General features: G+C 39.2%; 1 protein-coding gene across 1 annotated transcript; it reads left to right on the forward strand.

Annotated features, from left to right (window-relative positions):
• The first annotated feature begins 23,152 nt into the window (after positions 1 to 23,152).
• On the forward strand, positions 23,153 to 23,977 carry LOC104214990 (uncharacterized). The gene has a single exon (XM_009764726.1). The coding sequence runs from the start codon at positions 23,153 to 23,155 to the stop codon at positions 23,975 to 23,977; it is 825 nt and encodes a 274-aa protein (XP_009763028.1).
• Positions 23,978 to 24,352: the final 375 nt, after the last annotated feature.

A 24,352-nucleotide genomic window follows, 5' to 3' on the forward strand; every position in this document is an offset into this window, starting at 1 on the left:
AAAGGACTGCATATAACTAATTCAACAAATATCCTTTACTAACTCTGGTTATTGTCTGCTTCTTCGCTCTTCTTCCACCGATGTTGTGTATTGCATGTGGAATCTAAGGTACTGTTTCTGGAAATTTTGATAGTATATGAAATTGTATGTGAGAAAGAAGACAATGAAAGAAGCATAATTAAGAATTAAAATATTAATTAATGGGAAGAAGAGGAAGTCAAGGTTTTTTTTGGCTTTCATAGGGAAAGTAAATGGATAATTGAAATAGGTAGATAGAGTCTTTTTACTCAATTAAATGGCTAAAATATGAGAAAAATCCAAAAAAAATATGGGAAAAGATAAATGCATTTTCTAGCTTTTGAGATGTGCCACATTAGCACTATTTCTCCCTCAATTATATATATATATATATATATATATATATATATATATATATATATATATATTTGTTGGTGCATAATAGTATCTTTCTCGATCTATAGCTGCAACAATACAGTTTCTTCGTAACAATTATGTTTACCCTCAAATTCGAATAAGAATATAATTTGTAATGTGGTTTTAAGGATATGTGATTTCACCCAATATCAATTGATAAATAAGAAAATAAGAGGTAGAATTGAACTGTAAATAATCCAAACCAGTATGCAAATAGAGCTTCATCCTTGAATTAAGGTACCCTCGAGGTGATAACAGTATGGGAACAGCAAAAATTGAATAAATTAATGAACAAGAATACGGATCAGAAAACAAGGGCTATATTGCTTTTGTTTCAGTGAATCATGATGCCTACAAGTGATTGGAACTCCTCTTTATATAGTAGAGAAAACCTAATTATGGTATGTCTCTAATTACAGAAGGAAATCGTATAAACAACTAATTAACCACTTCTGATTTGGTCGGTTCCGAGATTCACTCCACGATCCTCGACAAACCACGGATATCTCGCCCTTTCTGTTACCTAGCTATCCCCGATGTTACTCGAAGTCTATATTCCCTAACTTTGATTGATACCGACCTCGATCTCGAACTCATTGCCTTAGCTCTTCAATGCAATGTTCTTGTTTCGATCAAATAGTGAAATCGGGTAGCCCCGATTTCTACCTTATACAGATAGTCCCCTTATTTTTTGGAGTATAACGACAAGAAATGAATTGAGTTTTTGATCTTTATACCGATTTTCCATGACATCATCATCGTGACGTAAGTACAGAGGAAATAAAAGCTTGGAAGTTGGCCTTTCCCGAGGAAAACTCCGAGAACTCTAGTGAGTCTGGCGGTGGAGAAGATTCTGTGCGGGTCAAAGTGCTTTAGCATAAAATTCCTTTTGAAGGTCCAGAGTTTGAGATGGTAATGACCGACAATAAGTACTATCCTCAAACATTTCTGATCAATGGACCCTGAATGACCATTTGAACTTGACTTTTAGTAGCTCTTAGTGAGTGCATGCTCGGACTCGAAATGAAAATAGCCCTTAGGCCTTATGGTCGAGTGAGAACATGCTCGAACACGAGATAAGGTGGACCTTGGGCTCGAAAGATAGTCCCCGAGTGAGAATTTTCTCGAACTCAGGTAGCCCTTGGGCTTAGTAGTTGAGTGAGTACTTGCTCGAACACGAAGTGGAGTTAGCCCTTAGGCTTTATAGATAGTCCCCGAGTGAGAGTTTGCTCGAACTCGGGTTAAGATAGTCGTTGGACTGTTATGATCGAGTGAGGACTAGCTCGAGCTCTAAATAAAGTTAGCTGATATTCTTTATAGATAATACCCGAGTGAGAGTTTGCTCGAACTCGGGTTAAGACAGCCCTTCGGCTTTTATGATCGAGTGAGAACTTACTCGAACTGGAAGTGAAGTTAGCCCTTAGGCTTTCTAGTCGAGTAAGGATTTGGTCGAACTCTAAGTAAAGTTAGCCCTTAAGCTTTATAGTAGAATAAGGATTTGCTCGAACTCAAAGTAAAGTTAGACCTTAGGCTTTATAGATAGTTCCCAAGTGAGAGTCTGCTCGAACTCGGGTTAAGATAGCCCTTGGGCTTTTAAGATCGAGTGAGGACTTGCTCAAACTCAAAGTAAGTTAGCCTTTAGGCTTTATAGTCAAGTGTGGATTTTCTTGAACTCGAAGTAAAGTTAGCCCTTAAGCTTTATAGATAGTCCCCGAGTGAGAATTTGCTCGAATTTGGTTAAGATAGCCCTTGGGCTTTTATATTTGTTACAGATTTGAACGTCTCCGATCCGTGTTAATTTGGTCGTAACCTCTTTAGTTCCGAACTTGCCCTTTGGGCTAATTTTTTGTTTCACTTTGAGCTTGCCCGAAGTGTTAGTACCCGAGTGGGGTGGTCGTGGCCTGTAAAATCGAGGGTCGCCTTTAAGGTCTTATGGTCTCCAAACTTTAGTAGTTTGATTTCATCTGTTTTCGGATGGCAGTCCTCAAACGTGGGGTTAGTTGTTCGAACTTCCATCATGGTCGGCCCTCAAGCTTGTTTACACAATAGATCAAGAGGATAAAATAGGGAATTTTTTTAAAGGCAGGAGATATCGGAAAGGAAACATACTTCTCTCAATAGATGGTTATACATGCACACATGTTTGATGTTAGGGCCCGAGTAACATATACGTGCACGGTTCATCTGCCCATTTGAACCTTACAATATTTTCCTATCGAGACCCCGCTGTCATGAAGTAATTTCCTTGCAACAAAGTAGACATTTGAGGGTAATGCTCTCCAGTACTCTAGGCTTATTGTAGGGAACCTCATATACTGTTGAATTTCTCTAAGTTAGCACGAACAATGGTTGCATTGTTAAAAACCTCACCGGAAAAATCTATTTTGGACAAAACCGTTCTAAGGGAAAAGGAGTGTAATGCGTGCTTTAAGATCCAAAGCTTTGTGTTGATCCTTATCGATAGCCTGCAAGTGTTAGTCAAAAAATAGAAAGGATTAGAATGGGGTCATGCCTTTATTCGGATTTTGGGTATTTAATTTGATCTTCCTCGGTATCCAGTCCCCATGAATTTTGACCTCGATTATTTCTCCTCTCATTTCAAGCGAAGCTTTGCCCAGACCCGCTGCCTCTATTGTCTCCGTTGTAAGGTTAATATCAATCTCTATTCGTCCTCGACTCTCGATCGATATCCCTTTTGATCATATCTATGGGCTTGCTAGGATAAACGGACCCCGAAGGAGTCCCCAGTTGATCATCCTTGATCCTAATCTTTGACTGATACCAATTATGTACGTCGGCCCAAGTGACGGCCGGGTACTCGATTAAACTTTGCTTCAAATGCTATGAAGCTATGGAACTTCGAGTGTTGAGACCTTGAGTGAAAGCTTGAACATCTCAATCATCAGTGACCAGAGGCAAATACATTCTCTCCGCTTGGAACCGAGATATGAATTCCCTGAGCATCTCGTTATTTTTCTGCCTTAACTTGAAAAGGTCTGACTTCCTGCAAGTTATGATAGCAAACGAATCAATAGAATAGCAAACGAATCAATAGAATTAGGGAGTAAGTTATGATACCATATTAAGGGTCTCTTCGACAGAATCTCCCCGAATTTCTTCAGCAGTACAGACTCGATTTCGTCATCTTCCAAGTAATTTCCCTTTATGGCGCACGTGTAAGAAGTAACGTGCTCATTTGGGTCCGAGGTTCTGTTGTATTTAGGTTCCGTTGTATTTGGGTTGGAGGTTCCATTGTACGGAAGTTCTTTGGGATGAGCTTCGGAGTCACACTCGAAGGGAACAGTTTTTGTACGAACGTTTTGGAACCCATTCCTTTTAAGATTGGTGGTGCCCCCGGTATTTGATCGACTCGGCAGTGGTAAGTTTCCTCTTTCTTGTTGTTGGCCTCGATTTGCTTTTCTCCCGATTCTATAACTTAGTAAGCTCCTCGATCATCCTCATTATAGCAGGATCGGTTGTCGAAGTATTATCACCCGATCTTTTAGGCACTGGCTCGGTACGGCGAGTAACCTCTTGTTCGACCCTATTTGGTGCCCCGTGCTGATTTTGCAACTTGGCAATGGCATTTTGTTGGGCTTGTAGCATTTCAAATATTACTTAGAAACTGACTCCTTTGTCTCCTCTACCCTGTGTACCTCGACCACTAGTTCGACCCTCTCTGCGTATGCTTCCTTCGGGGTCTGCGCTTAAATCCGTATTCAAAGAAACATGAGAATTCACATCAACCGGGTTGATGGGCGATGCTCCTCCGAGGTTAGCCTATGGCACCTCCATTCCTGTGTGTAGATGCGTTTTGTGAGTTTGACATGATTCAACCTTAAAATAAAATTCTTGACAAGAAACAAGTATAAAATAGTGTGTTATACCAGAATTAGCACTGAACAATCACTATTATCCTTAGCCCTACGGTGGTCGCCAAACTGTTTGCCCTTAAATTCGGATAACAATTAAATTTGTAGTTGTGGTTTTAAGGATATGTGATTTCACCCAATACCAATTGATAAATAAGAAAATAAGAGGTAGAATTGAACTGTAAATAATCCAAACCAGTTTACAAACAGAGCTTCAGCCTTGAATTAAGGTACCCTCAAGGTGATAACAGTATGAGAACAGCAAAGATTGAATAAATTGATGAACAAGAATATAGGTCAGAAAAGAAGGGCTATATTGTTTTTGTTTCAGTGAATCATGATGCCTACAAGTGATTGGAACTCCTCTTTATATAGTAGAGGAAACATAATTATGGTATGTCTCTAATTACAAAAGGAAATCGAATAAACAACTAATTAATCGCTTCTGATTTGGTCTATTCCGAGATTCACGCCACGATCCTCGACCAACCACGGATATCTCACCCTTTCCATTACCTAGCCATCCCGATGTTACTCGAAGTCTATCTTCCCTAACTTCGATTAATACCGACCTCGATCTCGAAAGAGCCTTCGATCTCGAACTCAGTGCCTTAGCTCTTCAATGCAACGTTCTTGTTTCGATCAAATAGTGAAATCGGTTAGCCCCGATTTCTACCGTAATCAAATAGTGAAATCGGGTAGCCTCGATTTCTACCGTATACAAATTGCAACTTCTGTTTCATTTTTACAATTTACAATAATCTTTGGATCTAAAAACATAGCAAGATGATCATACTCGTCATATTCCTCTTGATCTTTTTCACTTTCGAACATTACGTCATGCGTTGGCTAACCAACCTTCCATATGAACAAGGACTTCGTGCATTTTTTTTTTATATTTTTTTTTTTTTTTGAGCGTTTAGCCCTAAATCATGTTACTTCTCCATAAGCCTTTCAAAGCATTTTTTTATACCATGAGTTCCATAAATCATCGTATTGTAGATAATAGATATTCTTTAACTATAGAATAGTAGTTTTGAAAATATCTTTTATTACATGAGTTTATGTTCCTAGACGTTTTAGCGATAATCATACCTTTTATATAATCAGCCACAATGGCTAACGTTTTAGATATCTTGCCCTTTGAGGGCCCTTTCTTTCTCATATCATTGTCATGATGTTCCTTTTATTAGCTATAGCATATGCGATACAGTACTAATATGTAGACAATACATAATCTGCATACACTCATGTGCTACCATTCATGAACCCAAATGTGTACACATACGATTATTCACATGATCACTTTCTGTATTACAACCTTTCAGAGTGATATTTCATTCTAAACATAAGAGTTCTCATATAAATTGTCATTTAACTGTTCGTTAATTAATTAATGTTTGAATGTGATTGAATATTACTATATCATTTGGTATTTTCTCTTGCTCCCAAACGCAAATTCTTATGTATAATATTACTCTCGACTAATCACAACCACACTTCATGAGTCTGGATGTGAGATATATTCAATAGCAAAATAGAACAGAGAGGACCAAACGTTACCTCCATAAAACATTTTGGATTGGGTATCCTCAAGAAAGCTTATAATCTGTTTACCTCGAAAATACGAGTAACAATTAAATTTAATTTGTGGTTTTAAAGATACGTAATTCAGTTCAATACCAATTAATAATCAAGAAGTATAAAGTATAAACGAAAGAAATAAGTGAATCAAACTAGTGTTACTTAAGCAGTGTCGACCTCGAGATGAACCAAGAACAATAAAGTAAGAAACAATAAAGATAAAGGACAAGTCTTGAACAATGAGCGAGAAAGTAGGATAGTATATTCTTTGCCAATCATTAGATGTTGCTCACAAATAATTGGGGTCTCCTTTATATAATAGGGGAACCCTAAATAAGGTACATTTCTATTTATAGTAAGGAATCTTATAGGGACAGTTGTGTACCTGCCTAGTACGGATTTGTACTGATTTGTACAAATCTATTTCGGAATTTACGCCATGATCTTGGGGACGTGGCGGGAATCTTGTCCTTCTGTAACAAACTCATAACAGCACTGTCTCGGAGTTGGTCGTGCTTTTCCTCGCGTACTTCGAACCTCGGGCACTGCATTCTGTCTTCGAGCTCGAGTCTGGTCCATCAAGCTCAAATTCGACCTTCCTTGAACTCGGTCTTAAAGCGATCCCTCGAGCCTGGAAAATCGGGCATACCTGATTTCGACTGTATACAAATAGTCCCCGCGTTTATTAGAATAAGATGATAAGAAATGATTTGAACCTCGGTTCTCCGGAAGCTCTTATGATGATGTCATTCCCATGATGTAGGCGTTTGAAGTGACCGAAACATCCCATCGGTTTCGCTTTTCCAAAATATTAAATGCACGCTAGTAATGGTCAGCCACTAGCGCCGTCGAACCGTCGCCCCTCATCTATAAATATGGGGTTCCTTCTTTGAACTAAAAACTTTACCTCTTCATTGTATTTACTCTGCTCACTTTTTACCCTTCATCTCCTTCTCCTCTAATTACTTTTGACTCCGGTCACCGGAAAAGTTCAAGCTCCCTTGGAACACCACGCTCTGCTACCGCCTATGTTCCTTAGTTTAGACCTATGGCTAAAACTTCAAAAATAGTCCCTAAGACAGAGAAGGCATCGTCTTCTTCCACTTCCCGGCCGGCCAATCCTGTGGCGCCACCGGCTCTTCACGAAACCACCCCTGGTCCTTGCGTGATAAAGAAGGATTTTAATGTCGAAAATCGTCCCAATATACCAGGCCGATGCGAACATGTATCTCAATACATCAATTCGATATCGATGAAATACCTCAAAGACATGAAGAAGGACTGCGGCTGGGGAGACGAGGTCGTGGTGCAGATCCCAGGCCCCGAGGAGAGCATCACTGCCCACGTGGAGGGGTTTTTAAGTGTTTACACTTACCCCGTCACACTGGGTCCCCTCGATTCGGTAGTGATCAACTTTTGTAAAAGGTACGTGGCTACCCTCGGCCAAATCCATCCCTCCTTTTGGCGCATCGTGATCATGCTGCGCTATTTTTCTAGAAAAGCCGAGGGAATGGAATTTACTCTCAACCATCTCATTCAGTTGTATTGGCCCCAGTTGTTTCGAGGGCTCATCAAGCTGCAACGTCGAACAAAGAAGAACTTCTTTGCTAGTAACGATGAAGACAACGATCGAGGCTGGATGAGCTGGTTCATCAGAGTAAGGACTTCGGATGTCATCCCTAGGGATAAAATTCCGTTCTCGGAGAAATGGAACTTTAATCATAAGTGGAGTTCTTTTCCGAATACCTACTCATATTCTAATTCCATGTTCCTTAATGTTTTTACCCTTTATACAGTTGTTTCTTGGACGCCTCATGCTATCCCTAACCTCGAGGACTGGGTTCGACAGCTAGCTACGACCTCCTCGTATGATGAGCGCAAATGGAGCGATTTATCAAGGGACAAATGGGAGGCCAAACATCATGGTAAGTTCTCTTCCCAAGCTTTGGTACCTTTCTTTTATTGGTAATGTCATCCCATTCATGTTTATTTGTGTAGGCATCGGAGATGTCTCCGAAATGAGGCCAGCCCCACCTGGGGAAGGGACTGATTCCCCGAATTTGAAATCAAGGAAAGACAACAAAAGAAAGAGGGCTTTGAAACCCGAAGATACCCAGGATGAGGCGGCCCCTACTTAGAAGCCGAGGAGGAAGCGTATCCATGTGGACTTGGATTCAGCCATTCAACATCTGGAAGGTGAAGAGAACGAAGGTGAAGAATTGGCACTAGTGCCCCGAACTAGAAAACTAGTCAAGGCCGCCAAGTCCTCTGAACCTGATACCTTGCCTCTCGGTGAAGGAACTCTAAAGAAAGACTGGGGTAAAGCCCTCGAGTCCCCCGAGATTGAGATCGTTCCTCCTCCTTCAACAGATATGCCAGAGGGGATAAGAGCTGAGAGGGCCGAAACTAATCAGAGCGCCCCGAGTGAGGAGCTAAGGGCCATGACAATGGGCCACTCACCTTCTCTACCATCTTACTCCGAGAAGGCAATAAAGGATGCTCGGTCTCTGCGAACACCCGAACCGAGAAAGGTTCTCGAAGAAGACCCTTTTTGGGACTATTTTGCCGGGGTCGACAATGCTTTTGACCTTAACGATGCATCCACCCTCTTCGAAAAGGCTCAACGTCTCCTCTCCTGAGTAAATACTAACTTTTATTGTTGTAATTTTTTCTTTTCTTCCCTTCCTTCGGCTGACATATCTTCATTACATGTGTAGGCCATTATCAAGTTTAGAGCTGAGCTGAGCTAATGTGAGGACAAGCTCAGGAAGGTTTCGGGTGAAGAGAAGCCCCTGAAGCTCATTTGTAGCCAAAAGGATGAGGAGCTCAAGGTCCTTCGGACTGAATTGGCCAAAGCTCGAAAAAATGAGGCCGAGCTAGATGAGTAGGTAACTATAATTTTAACAGAGTATGGTCTTCTTGGCCTTACTTCGGAGGCTAACACTTTGATGTCTCAGCTACAGCAAAATTTGGAGATGATTGGACAGCTCCGGGGAGAGGTTGATCAAGTTAAGACTGACTGCCACCGATGGAAAGAGATCATGGATTGGCTCGCTACCGACAAAAAATCTGCTATAGCCCAACTAGACTTTGCTGAGTCTTAGCTCCGAGGTATTAAAGTGAAGAATCTGGCCCAGACCATGAAAATTGAGGAGTTAGAGACAAAACTCGCTAAAGCCGGGGCTGAGGTCGCAGAGGCCAAGGCCGAAGTTAAGAAGACAAAGGCTACGGCTGATAAGACTATCGATGTATACTTGAGGGATACCGAGGGTGTTCAAGCAAAGTTGAGGGAGGGCTCCGACCGGGAAAAATGGAGTAATGATTTGGCCAAGTTCCAAGCCCGGAGGGAGACTCTCGAAGAGATCCACGCCCGAGGATTTGACCTTATTGAAGAAATAGCCCAAGTAAAGGTGCTGGAAACCGATGCCAGGTTTCTTGTTTCTTTTGATGACAAATATGCTGCGAGTGATTCCGATGGCGGGGAAGGTGAAGAAGTTGCTCTCGAGGAGGAGGAGGTTCCTGAAGATAGAGCTCCCGAGGATGCAGTTCCCAAGGATGTTGCTTCCGAAGATGTAGACCCGGAATAGATTAGGTTCTTCTTTTTTGTTTTTGTGTAAAGACCCCTCGTTGTCGTTGTAAATATCTTTTGTAAACACCTCTTATAAATATAAAAGGATCTCTTTGCTTCATCTTTGATTATCGAATTTCGTCTCGTCTTTATTTGTGAAAGAAATTTGATGTTATAACTTTAATGATTAGTCTTAGTATTAGCCTAAACTCTAAACATAATAAACCCTTAGGTTTTTTATTGATCAATACAATACCTCTTAAGGTTTTTTGTTAATCCTCGAGCTGAGCTTAAATTGATGTGATGCGAGCTCGAGATGTCAGGACTCCTGAGTCCGAGTTAAGCGAGAGCAAGGTCTTGAACCCTATATATTTTGGCCCTTAGGCTCTCTTTATATCGACCCTTAGGCTCTTTTAGGTCTGGCCAATTCGGCCTCTAAAGCGGCTATAATTTTTCTCTTTTTTTTAGCTAAAAGACTTGGTGAAAATTTATCTATGCCTTAGTATGTGTTTTTTGTACTTGTTAGGTTTTTTGGAGGTTCGATGGATTGGAATCTTATTTGTAATTTGTTTATGTAAACATAATCGAATACCTCTTGAGGTTTTTTTTGAAGGCTGATATTATAGAAGCCTTTAAATTATTCGAGGTCTGATTTTATCGAAGCCCTTTTATCATTTGCTTTTGTCGAGGGTAGCCTGATTTGACCGATTTTTTCAAATTATTTGAAGGCCTTTGATTTATGGTGGAAGTCAGACGTCTCTGAGCTACATTATTTCGGCTGTGGCCTTTTTATATGACTGTAATCTTTAATATGGTTGTAACCTTCGAGTATGTCTCTTGGACTTGTTTCCCGATAACCTTTCGAACTTGTTCGAAATGTTAGTCCCCGGGTATGATGGCCTTGGCCTTGATATCGAGGGGATGCCTCTTTGAGGTCTTATGAGTTCGAGTTTTAGATGACTCAGATGTGTTGACTGTTGATGACAGTCCCCGAGTATTCATAGTGTATTTACGTTCTGGCCCTTATTCCGTTTCTTGTAGAATTATAAGTGTAGAGCTCGTATGATAATAAACTTCTTTAAGACACAAAGTGTTTTGATATAGAAAGAATGCTTCTTTGAATAATTGATACATGCGTACATGTTTTGCCGTCGGGGCTCGACTATTCTATATGGACACGGTTCATCTGACCGTTTGGCCCATTACAAAGTTCTCCTATCAAGGCCCTCTTTGGCATGAAGTATTTTCTTCGAAAATATAACCTCTGAGGGTGATGCCCCCCCCCAATATTCGAGGTTGATTGAAAAGAAGCCTCGGATATTGTTAAGTTCTCCATAGGTAGCACATAGTTGTTGCCTCGTTAAAAACCTTGCCGGTAAAATCCATTTAGGACAAAATCCGATCTAAGGGAAATAGAGTGCAACACATTCTTTAAAATCTAAGGCCTTCGTGTAAAAAGGTGCCTTCGATAGCTTCGACCGAACACCTGCAATGGGTTAGTTTCAAATTCAAAAGGACAAAAAGAGAAAGTCAAACCTCAGGAATAGAATCATTTGAGTAATGATACGTTCTAACTGTTTGGCAGTTGTACACCTTCCATTGTGCTAAGTTTATAAGATCCTTTACTGACAGCTCCGAGGACTCGGTACAGTCCTTTCCAATTCGGGCCCATATTCCCTTCATTCGTGTCTCGAGTATTGAGAGTGACTTTCTGTATAACTAAGTCCCCGATTCCGAAGTGTCGAAGGTTGGTCCTTCTATTATAGTATCTCTTGATTCTCTGCTTCTACGCGGCCATCCAAATAAGTGTTGCCTCTCGTTTTTCATTGAACAGCTCGAGGCTAGTATTCATAGGCTTGTGATTTGACTCCTCCGATGCATGTCAAAACCTGTCACTGGGTTCTCCGACCTCGACAGGGATAAGGGCCTTGGATCCATATACTAAAGAGAACGAAGTATCCCCTGTGCTAGATTTTGATGTTGTTCGATATGCCTAAAGGACCTCGGGTAGAACTTCGCTCCATTTTCCCTTTGCATTGTCCAACCTTTTCTTTAGGCTTTGAATGATGGTTTTGTTTGTTGACTCGGCCTGTCCATTTCCAGTTGGGTGGTATGGTGTTGATAAAATCCTCTTTATATTGTGTGCTTCGAGGAACCCTGTTACATTGCTGCCGATGAATTGCTTTCCATTGTCACAAACAATCTTGACAGGTATCCCGAACTGGCACATGATGTGGTCCCAGATGAAGTCAATAACTTCTTTTTCTCTGACCTTCTCGAAGGCCTGCACTTCCACCCATTTGGAAAAATAATCAGTCATAAACAAAATAAATTTGGCTTTACCTGGGGCCGTTGGTAGAGGCCAACTATGTCTATTCCCCATTTCATAAAAGGCCACAGGGATAGGACCGAGTGGAGTTGTTCTCCGGGCTGATGGATCATCGGTGCAAACCATAGGCAATTATCACATTTTTTGACAAATTCCTTAGTATCGTTTTCCATGATGTCCCAGTAATACCCTGCTCTAATAATTTTGCAAATCAAAGACTCGGCGCCGGAGTGATTTCCACAAGTACCTTTGTGGATTTCTCGAAGAACATAATCGGTGTCCCCCGGCCCTAATATACCACCAATGGCCCATCGAATGTTCTCCTGTACAATGTTCTGTCTTCATCTAATGCAAACCTAGCAGCTTTGGTTCGTAGGTCCCTTGATTCTTTATAGTATGATGGGTGTTTTCCATTTTTCAAATAATCGATATACTTATTCCTCCAGTCCCAAGTCAAACTTGTTGAATTTATATCAGCATGACCCTCTTCAACCATAGACCTCGATAACTGGACGAAAGTCCCCGGAACCATATCGTCTTCTTCGACCAAGGATCCTAGATTAGCAAGTGCATCGGCCTCGCTATTTTGTTCTCGAGGCACATGATCCAGAGTCCACTCCTTGAAGCGGTGCAATGTTACCTATAGTTTATCCAAGTATCATTGCATCCTATCCTCTTGAAGTTCAAAACTTTTGTTTACTTGGTTTACCACCAACAATGAATCGCACTTGCCTTCAATGACTTCTGCTCCCAAGCTCTTGGCTAGATCGAGACCTGCAATCATGGCCTCATACTCAGCCTTATTATTAGTCAACCTAGAAGTTTTGATAGATTGTCTAATGGTACTACCCGTAGGTGGCTTTAATACAATGCCAAGCCCGGACCCTTTCACATTCGAGGCACCGTCCGTGAAAAGGGTCCACACCCCCGATGATGTATACGATCTCAATAGGAGTTATTTCTCCACTTTGGGTACGAGGGACGGTGTAAAATTGGCCAAGAAGTAAGCTAGTATTTTAAACTTGATGACTGTTCGGGGTTAATATTCGATATCGTACCCGCTAAGTTCGACGGCCCATTTGGCCAATCGGCCCGATAGTTCGGGCGTATGCAAAACATTTCGTAGGGGGTAAGTGGTTAATTCACATATGGGATGACATTGAAAATATGGCTTTAGCTTCCTAGATGTGGTTATTAATGCGAGTGCTAATTTTTCTAAATGAGGGTACCTAGTTTCAGCATCTACTAGAGTTCTGCTTATATAATAAACAGGGAATTGCGTACCTTGCTCTTCTCGAACTAGAACCCCACCTACTACTATCTCAGACACTGCCAAATATAAGTAAAGTTTTTCATCTACCTTCGGAGTGTGAAGCAAAGTCAGGCTAAATAAATGTCGTTTCAATTCTTCCAAGGCTTGCTGGCATTCCGGGGTCCATGCGAAATCCTTTATCTTTTTGAGCAAGGAAAAAAACCTATGACTTCGATTTGATGACCTTGAAATGAATCGACCCAAAGTAGCTATCCATCCTGTTAGCCTTTGCACAACATTCACACTATCCTCAATGGCCTTGATCTTATCGGGGTTAATTTCGATACCTCGATCCGACACCATGAAGCTGACGAACTTTCCCGAGCTAAGTCCAAAGGCACATTTTTTCGGGTTAAGCTTCATGTTGTATTTTCTCAAAATTTTGAATATTTCTTGCAAATGAGTCAAATGGTCCTCTGTGCGTAGGGACTTAACCAACATATCATCAATGTAAACTTCCATTGTTTTACCTATTTGTTCTTCGAACATTTTGTTAACTAGGCATTGGTATGTAGCTCCTGCATTTTTTAGCTCGAAAGGCATTATGTTGTAACAATAAGTTTCGAATTTAGTAATAAACAAAGTCTTTTCCTGGTCCTTCGGGTTCATCTGAATTTGATTGTACCTAGAGTAGGCATCGATAAATGTTAGGATCTTGTGACCGGCCGTGGCATCGATTATGTGATCGATGTTAGGTAGTGGAAAAGAGTCTTTAGGGCATGCTTTGTTCAAATTCTTGTAATCTATGCACATTCTAAGTTTGTTTCTTTTTATAGGAACTACAACTACGTTGGCTAACCATTCGGGGTATTTTACCTCCCAAATAGATCCTATTTTAAGAAGTTTGGTTACCTCGTCCTTTATGAATGCATGTTTTACCTCGGGCTGAGGCCTCTTTCGTTGCTTTACTGGTTTGAACCTAGGGTCAAGCCTTAGCCGGTGTGTAGTTATTTCCGGTGAAATCTCTGTCATATCTAAATGGGACCAAGCAAAGCAATCCATATTATCAATAAGAAATTGAATGAGTTTTTTCTTGAGTTCGGGGTTTAATCTCGTTCCCAGGTATACCTTTCTCTCGGGCATGTATTCAATCAGTATGACCTTCTCCAGTTCTTCGATCATTGATTTAGCTGCATCGGACTCTTCGAGAACGATGAAAGTTCGAGGAGTAAGGAAATCCTCATTTTTGTCTTCGATTACCTGTTGATCCGATTCTGTCGAGAATGGAAGCGGTGATTGCTATTTGGCTGCTTGCTTACATTTGGTATTTGACTTTTCCGAGGTCGAGGGCTCTGGTATCGGCATCACTTCATCGACTGCGAACATCTCATTTGCAGCGTGTTGCTCTCCGTAAACTGTTTTCACTCCATCCTCTATCGGGAACTTCATCATCTGATGAAAAGTTGAAGGTACTGCCCTTATGTTGTGTATCCATGGTCTCCCGAGGAGTGTATTATACCTCATGTCACCTTCGATGACATGGAATTTTATGTCCTGTATGGTCCTGGATACGTTTACTGGTAGGATTATCTCCCCCTTTGTTGTTTCTCTTGCCATGTTGAAGCCATTTAGGACCCGGGATGCAGGTATATTCTGATCCTGTAGGCCGAGCTGTTCTATGACCCTTGATATGATTATGTTTGCTGAGCTACCTGGATCTACTAGAACACATTTAACTTGATTTTTATTTAAAATAATAGAAATTACCAGGGCGTCATTGTGTGGCTAAGATATTCCTTTTGCTTCCTCGTCATAGAATGATAGGACGTCCTCGAGCACATAGTTTCGAGTCCGTTTTTCTCTAGTGATCGACACCTTGGTGCGTTTGAATATAGGTCTTTGTAGGATATCGACACCATCAACGATCATGTGGATTACATGTTGTGATTCTTCCTACTTGTTTTTTCTGCTTGCATCTCTCTCCTTGAAGTGATTCTTAGCTAGATCACTAAGAAATTCTCGAAGGTGACCCTCGTTGAACAACCGAGTACCTCCTCCCTTAGTTTCCTGCAATCTTCGGTTCTATTGTCATGTGTGCCATGATACTTACACATTACGTTTGGATTCTTTTGAGAAAGATCGGTTTGTATAGGCCTGGGCCACCTGGTGTCTTTGATTCTTCCAATAGCTGACACAATCCCCTATGCATCTACGCTAAAATTATACTCCGATAATCGAGGTGCCTCTGTGGGGTTGGTATGCTTATCAAACTTATTCTTACTCATGAGTCCCCGAGAGCTTTGTCCTCGAGTGTTTCTCCGATTGTTCCGAGGAGCGTTACGACCCAAACCGTTGCTTCTCCGATCGATATATGGCTGATACCGTTCCTTGTTCGATCTTGATTCCCTGTCTATATCCCTCAGAGGCTTGGCTACCAATCTATTAGGATGAACTGAGCCCGATGGGGCTCCCAACTAGTCGTTATTGACCCTGTTCTTCGATAGATAACGGTTATGCACATCTAACCATGTCACAGCTGGATACTCGATCAAGTTCTACTTTAATTGTCAAGATACAATCGAACTCCATTCGTTCAAACCCTGCATAAAGGCCTGTACTGTCCAGTCATCGGAAACCAGTGGTAGTTCCATTTTTTCCATCTATAACCTGGACACGAACTCCCTTAACATCTCGCCATTCTTCTGCTTTATCTTGAAAACATCTGATTTCCTTATTGCCATCTTTATGACCCCGGCATGCGCTTTCACGAAGGCGTCTGCTAATATAGCAAATGAATTGATAGAGTTAGGGGGCAAGTTGTGGTACCAAATCATGGCTCCTTTCGACAATATTTCCCCAAACCTTTTCAATAATACTGATTCGATCCCGTCATCATTCAAGTCATTTCTTTTGATCCCGCAAGTGTATGAAGTAATATGCTTGTTAGGGTTAGTTGTCCCGCTATATTTGGGTATATCGGGCATGCGAAACTTTTCGGAATGGGCATCAAAGCCGCGCTTTGAGGGAATGGTTTTTGTATGAACTTTTTGGCATTTAAACCCTTCAAGACCGGGGGTTCCCCCGGTATTTGATCAATACGGGAGTTATAATTCTCCACCTTTTCATCATTGTCTTCAATCTTATTTTCCATGGACTTGATCCTCTTGGTGAGCTCTTTGAGCTTCCTCATAATGGTGGGGTCAGTCCCCGAGTCATTTCCGTTTGACCTCTTTGGCACTGGTTTAGCACGCCGAGTGTTTTCTGGTTCAGCTATACTCGGAGTCTTAGTCTGACTTTGAAATTGAGCTATGGCGATCTGTTGAGCTTGCAGAATCTCGAATATCACTTGGAGGCTGACTCCCCCATCTCATATTCCTTGTGTTCCTTGGCCTCCAGATCGGGCTTCCCTACGTACACTCCCCCTGGGGTCTGTGCCTAAATCCGCGTTTAGAGCAATATGTGAACTAACATCAACTGGGTCTATATTTGGCACTTCCCCAGGTTTTATTGGTAGTACACCGACCCTTATATGTTGTTTTCTCCATGAAATTCATGACCCTCATCGTCATGAACAGGTGTTTTTTGCTAGTTTGACATGTTTAATCCTAAGAATCAAAATTTCTTGACAAGAAAAAGTGTAAAAATAGTATGTGTTATGAGAATTAGTAATGAAATAATCACTATTATCTTTAGCCCCACGGTGGGCGCCAAACTGTTTACCTCGAAAATACGAGCAAAAATTAAATTTGATTTGTGATTTTAAAGATACGTGATTCAGTTCAATACCAGTTAATAATCAAGAAGTATAAAGTATAAACGAAAGAAATAAGTGAATCAAACCAGTGTTACTTAAGTAGTGTCGACCTCGAGCTTAGTGACCTCGAGATGAACCAAGAACAATAAAGATAAAGGACAAGTCTGATGAACAATGAGCAAGAAAAGTAGGATAGTATATTCTTTGCCAATCATTAGATGTTGCTCACAAATGATTGGGGGTCTCATTTATATAATAGGGAAACCCTAAATAAGGTACATTTCTATTTACAGTAAGGAATCTTATTGGGACAGCTGTATACCCAGCTAGTACGGATTTGTACTGATTCGTACAAATCTATTTTGGAATTTACGCCATGATCTTGGGGACGTGGCGGGAATCTTGTCCTTCTGTAATAAACTCATAACGGCAATGTCTCGGAGTTGGTCGTGCTTGGCTCCGATGTTCCTTGCACACTTCGAACCTCGGGCACTGCATTCTGTCTTCGAGCTTGAGTCTGGTCCATCGAGCTCGAATTCGACCTTCCCTGAACTCGGTCTTAAAGCGACCCCTCGAGCCCGGGAAATGGGCATGCCTAATTTCGACCGTATACATAATCTAAAAAAATAAATTTCAAAATGACTTTTTCTTATTAAAGTCCATTGAAAATAAAGTGACATCTAATCATGGGGTTTTTGCATCTTTCAACGTAATAAGATCAGTGAATAGTTCTAGGTATCAGTCGGTCGATTAGCCATTAATGTGGAGTACAGCAAACGAATAGCAACCAATATGATCAAACTGTTAAACTATCATTTACTTTAACAAATCTCATAATTTTTCTGCAAAATATACTTTTCAAAGCTAGATAAGTTGTATGGTTCATCAAGATCAAACGCGTGCGAACCAATATGGCATCGATATTCGACCATGGGCAGTGGTCCTTATTCCCAAAGATAAGATAATACTTCATCCGTTTCAATTTTGATGATATAGTTTGACTTGGCATAAAGTTTAAGAAAAAAAGAAAATTTTTGAAATATGTGGTCCTTAAAGCTTAAGCGGCGAAAACTTTGCAGAGCCATGACAATTATGTGACTATAAAAGCTTTTTATTAAAGATAAAGTGGGTAAAATGAAAAGTTTAAAGTTGAAATATTTCAAATATAAAAATATGTCATTCGTTTTGGAACGGACTAATAAAGAAAGTATGTTATTTAAATTGAAACAAACGGAGTATAACTTATGTCTTCAAACTCCAATATGATATCGACTGCAACAGTACTAGCCAGCTAGTATAAAAGTTTGTCTTTTGTCCCTACTTGCGCACAAATACATTTGTATTTATTTGTTTGGTTATTTGAATGTATGTGTATACCACATGTGTAAATTGTGAGAAAGCTATTTTAATTGGTGAATGGAGGAAGTCTCCAGTGTGCCTCACAGGTTAAATAGATGATGCCAAAAAGGCCGCGTGAAGAAAGAAAGTGACGGCCATTTTTCAGATCCCATTCACCTACTTTGCCTTGTGACTATCGGCTGTCTTATTTGAAAGGAATCCTATAAAATTTTAAACTTTATTCTGAGAGCTTGGTTGCTTTTCTTTATAATATCATCAGAACACCGTCGCATCATTCTGGGAATCACAAGCTTTATCTTATACTTGTAGTCTATTTTGCCAAATTTTTTAAAGGTCAAAAACACTTTATATATAGCAAGAATTGTATAGACGGCTCTCCGAAATCAAAGAACATTTGATTTAAAAAAATTACTTTTCAGAAAAAGTTAACTTCGACAGCTTGGCCACTAATCTTCTTTTCTTTTTTCTGAATTCTAACATGTCTCGTTGCTCGGCATAGCAAAGTATAGCTATCTCATTAACAACAACAACAATCCAGGGTAATCCCACTAGTGGGGTCTGAGAAAGGTAGTGTGTACGCAGACCTTACTCCTACCCCGAAGGAGTAGAGACTGTTTCCGAAAGACCCTCGGCTCAATAAGACAAAAGGACAAAAGAAAACAATATTAGTAACACCATAAAAACAATATGAAAGATATATATATATATATATATATATATATATATATATATATGAAAAATAAGAACAACATGAAATCAAGAGGAATGATACCAAGCAAAAGCAAAATAGTTATCTCATTAAATATGATAGAAATCTTTACTTTATTAGGTTACACGTGGATATGATATGGCTTACAAATATTTTGGCTTATTAGAGCCAAGGGGGAGAATCGTAATAGATAAGAAAAATCATAAGGAACATCAACGGAATTCAGAGTAAACCTTGTAGGCTGAAAGATAGTAAATCAATCTACATATAATGGGATCCCTCACATGCATCTTTCTAGAGTATTAGATTAATAACGTACTAGTGAATTTGTATGATCGTATAGCCCATATCCAAACTCAGTAAATTTATCCCATCGTAATTTACTCCACTAGAAATAGAGGACATTAATTTCATGTATACATAGATAGACACACACATACACACAGGGGCATATGCACACTTACCGAAGCGGTGTCACGCGGTACCGTTTCGTCAGAAAATTTACTAAATATATGTATTAATACTGTACGAAAATGAATAAGTAAGAAAAAATGACATTACTTGACATATATTGTTGTTGGTTTATTGGTTATGTTCTTGATTTTACTTCGAGAGGTCAAAGGTTCAAACCTCAACTAGCACATATTAACTTAATAGATTGATAATTAAATACGAATACTTTCTTCGATTATCCATCGTTCAATCAATCATATCTGGTCTGGTCCAATAAATAGAGATCTGTTGATAATAAAAATAATAATAATAATAATAATCTTCAGCATAGAGATCTGGTTCAAAATCCGAAAAATACTTCCGGTCCAGCATAATACTTTGCTGTAAATCCAGTATAATATACCAATGATTGTTGCTAGTTTTTAATGACTTGGCAAATGATGGCTATTTTTGAATGACTAGTCCGAAAACTGGCTAGCCTGTGCTATTTTGACTGTATTTTGAGACTTTTGGGCTTTTAAAAATAAGATAAATTGAGAATGAGAGATAAAAGAGAAAAAAGAAAAAAAAATAGGTATTATAGTCTAAGAGAGGTGTCACACCTCCTCCCCTAAAAATTATGGGCGAAAGTTTGAAACCAGAGAAGATAGCACATTAATGGATGCCAATAGACCAATAAATAAACAATTATAGGAGAATAAAAATAGTTGATTAATTTTATTAAAAAATTTTGAGTTTTTCTAAAATAGAATGAAAAATGAGGAAGAAAAAGATAAAATATATAATGGGATAAATAGGTATTCCCGTCTTAGAAGTCTATCTCTCTTGTGGAGAGAGCGATTGAGAAGTATTCTATAAAAGCATATATAGCTTGACCAAGAAGAAAATACATCAATTTAAAAGTAAAAGAATCTCCAACTAGCAGGCTTAAAAATGATGTTTGCATTATTTATGGGGGCGTCATTTCCACAAATATACAACCGTAAAATAATCACCGCTCTAATCATTGTCCTAAAATAGTTGAAGTTGTGGTTATTATTTAAATTCTCAAAATTATTAAATTACTATCCTCTATGTTCTAATTTATGTGTTAATATTAATTACTATTTTTGGATAGTTACGAGATTGTTCCTTGATCACATTTTTAAAAATATTTTACAAATATTTTGAATTATAAATTATTGTGAGTTATAATATATTTTATATGGTTTTCAAATATTAAATTTTATTTTCAAAAAATTTAAAAATCTCTATCTAATTTCGCGATCAAAATTAAGAGCCCGTTTGGACATACAAAAATTTTCTTTTTTTCCAATTTTTTTTTTTGAAAACAATGTATGGTTATCAAAATCTTCCCAATTTTTCCAATTTCACTTGAAAATGAGAATTTGCTAGTTTTTAATTTTACAAATTTACCCTATACTTTTAAAATTTATAAAATAACCCCATCAATTATTAACCTACATGTTTGATAACAGTGGTAATAGCAGTGGGAAGCGGACTATATTAGAAAATGTGATATTGATTTTGCATCTTATGTATATTGCAGTAAAGCAGAATATGATAACAGTTAAACAATAACATATTTGATTGTTTATTTCAAGTAGGATAATCAAATTGTGGTGGTTTTGATATTTTTTTACAAGTTGTGAGATATAAATCATGTTTCATGATTTTGAAAAAAAGACATCCAAATATTTTACAAAAATTATAACCAAACACAACTTCATCTTCAATTCAAATTTTAGTGAAATTTCAAATTTGAATTTTTTTTTTTGGAATACATGTCCAAACGCCTACTAAGAATTTTAACCTTCATACTCCAAGTCGTGCCACATAAAGTGGAATGGGGAGAGTATAACATATGTACAGTAAAAGAAAATCAGTAATTGGTTGTTTAGTAAAGTGTATAAGAATAGTGTTGAATAAAGTGTATTAGTAATACAGGGATTAGTAATTTATGGGTTAATAATGCAAGCATTAGTCATGCATAGATTATGTATAATCCATTGTTTGATGTAGAAACTTTCTCTCTCTAGAATGTGAACTCTCCTCTCAGGCAACTGATGGTGAGGAAAGCTAAATTTGGAGGAGGAAGGAGTACCGTACAGCTAGATACTACTGAAGGAGACCTAAAACAAGTACCACAGACATCAGAAGCAAGGAAATTCAAGAATGTGAATGCAATTCAAGGAATAACACCGCTATATCTGGAGAAATCAATGGATGCATCATCAACAATGGCAAAGAACACGCCGAGATCGAGGTCCTGGGCAGATCAAACGGAAGAAGAGGTAAGTGAATTGGTAATGCTTGAGGAATATACCCATGCAAAAACTCCAAAAGCAGGGGGTGTGGAGTAAAGTAGTAGGAGAAGGGGAATCTAGTGAAGGATATAATCTAACTGGGAAGAGAGAAGAACGAGTGAAAGGGAATGTGAAAATTACGATAGATGATATTAAGGATGAGATAATCTACTGGAAATCGGCAGTTATCTGTTATGCACTAGGGTCAAATCCCCCACAAACAGTAATGGAAGGTTATTTTAAACGTATATGGGGATCACTAGGGATAGATAAAATTGCACAAGTTAATCGGGGAGTTTTCATAGTAAGATTTCACTCATTGGAAAGCAAGGAGAAGGTAGTGGAAAAAGGAGTTAGACTGTTTGATAAAGTGAAGCCACGGAGTCCGGACATCATGTTTAACAAACAGGTGGTTGATAAAATTTCTGTGTGCATTCGATTAATAAACCTAGATATTAAGTATTGGGGGCAGAATGCACAAACTAAAATAGCAGGGATGATAGGTAATCCTCTAAAGGCAGATAGAACTACTATGCAAAAACAGAGATTATAATTTGCAAGGATTTTAGTGGAGGTGGAAACAGACCATGACTACCTAGAAGTAGTCATGTTTGAGAATGAATGTGGGGCAATTATTGAACAGGAGGTGCGATATGAATGGAAACCAATCTATTGCACTGCTTGTGGCAACTATGGGCATGACATCAATGAATGTATGAGACAGATAAGAGAAGACAAGGGGAAAGAAAAGAGTATCACAGGGAAGGAGAACAATAAACAAACAGAACAGAGAGGAGAACCAAAGAAACAAAAGCAAATTGAAGCAAGTGATAAGAATCTAATAGAGCAGAATGCAGGAAAACATTAGGAAAGGCAGGAGAAGGAAGCAAGAGAAGGCAGAAGCAATGTGGAACAGGAAAAATGGCATGTGGTGCAAGGAAAAAAGCATGAAGGAATAGAGGAAATACTCAGAACAATAATGGAATGGGTACACAAATGAGCAATAGGAATAGTGAAGGCCAAGAAGGAGGGGAACAAGTAAAGGAGAAAATAAATGAAAAGCAAGGAAGCAGTAACAAAATAGGGCAAGGTGGGGGGCCTCAACTCCACCTCCCTAATGGATAGGATTGGATTCTGGAATACCAGGGGGCCAAACAGACCAACCAAACAGAAGGAAGTGAATTTATTCCTTCACAGATAATAAGTTGGAATGTTTGGACTCTCGGAAACAAAGATTAAGAGAGCTAAGGCTAATACAGCTGCTCTTAATCTTTGTACAGGTTGGTCTTATACAACTAACCACTCAAAACATAATGCAGAGAGAGTATGGATACTGTGGAAACCACAAATCTTCACAATACAGGTGGAAATGGTAACAGAACAATTGATACACAGCATGATCACACATAGAAGTACAGGGAAGAAAATGAATGTTACAATGATATATGGGTTCAATGACCAAGCATTGAGGAAATAATTGTGGAGAGATATAAGAAGTATAGCTGACCAAAATAGAGGGGCATGTGCAATAATGGGAGACATGAAGTCTATTCTTAACCAAGAGGATAGAGTGGGGAGTAAGGTGGTATATGCAGAAATTAAGAAATTTAAAGAATGTGTGGAATATTGTGAACTACAAGAGATGAAGTCATCAGGCTATTTCTATATATGGAGTAATAAGCAAGACAGTCAAGCCAGGGTACTTAGCAGAATTGATAGGGTATTCATCAAGAATGACTGGGTGCATAAACTGCCAGCTGCTAAAGTACACTATATGCCAGCAGAGGAGTATGATCACAGTCCTGCAATCATTCAATGGGAAGGGGATGGTGGTCCAAAAAAGAAGATGTTCAGATACTACAACATGTGGAGTATGGATAGTTCCTTTATGAGTAGGGTGGATGGAAGCTGGAGCCAACAAATTCAAGGATCAAAAATGTACCAGGTGATTGGGAAACTGAATAGACTAAAGAAAGTACTGAATAAGTTGAACAAAGATAGATTTAGCAAAGTGGGGAAAAAAGAAGAAAATAGTATGAAGAGGCTGATGGAGTGCCACGAGAAAATACAAAAAGAGCCTAAGAATGAAAGACTAAGTAAAGAAGAGAAGGAACTGACCAAGGAGTATATATACTGGAAAGAGGCAAAAGTAAAGTACCTACAACAAAGAAGTAAGGTGCAATGGCTCAAATATGGAGACACGAATACCAGGTATTTCCACTTTTTGATCAAGGCAAAAAGAATAGCAACTAGAGTGTTCACTATTCAAAATATCCATGAGGAAACAGTACAAATGACAGAGGAAGTTGCTAAAGCTTTTCAGGAGTTCTATATGAATTTACTGGGTACAGATTAGAAGAACAGGAATCATGTAGCAAGCAGAATAATACAGGAAGGGCCAAGAGTGTAAGAAGAGCAAAGATCACAACTGACCAAACGATTTAGTCAGAAGGAGGTGAAAGAGGCATTATGGGGCATAGATGGAACAAAAACACCAGGACCAGATGGGTATGGAACTCAATTTTTTAAAGATAGTTGGTCCATTATTGGTGAGGATATCATTGAGGCTGTATTGGAGTTCTTTCAATCTGGAAAGATGCTAAGAGCTGTGAATAGTACTATAATAACACTCATACCTAAATCCTCTCATGCAGCAACAGTGGGAGACTACAGACCTATAGCATGATGTAATGTGGTCTACAAGATCATATCTAAGATGCTATGTAATAGA

This window comes from Nicotiana sylvestris, chromosome 9 (genome assembly GCF_000393655.2).
Source record: "Nicotiana sylvestris chromosome 9, ASM39365v2, whole genome shotgun sequence".
Classification (NCBI taxonomy): Eukaryota; Viridiplantae; Streptophyta; class Magnoliopsida; order Solanales; family Solanaceae; genus Nicotiana; species Nicotiana sylvestris.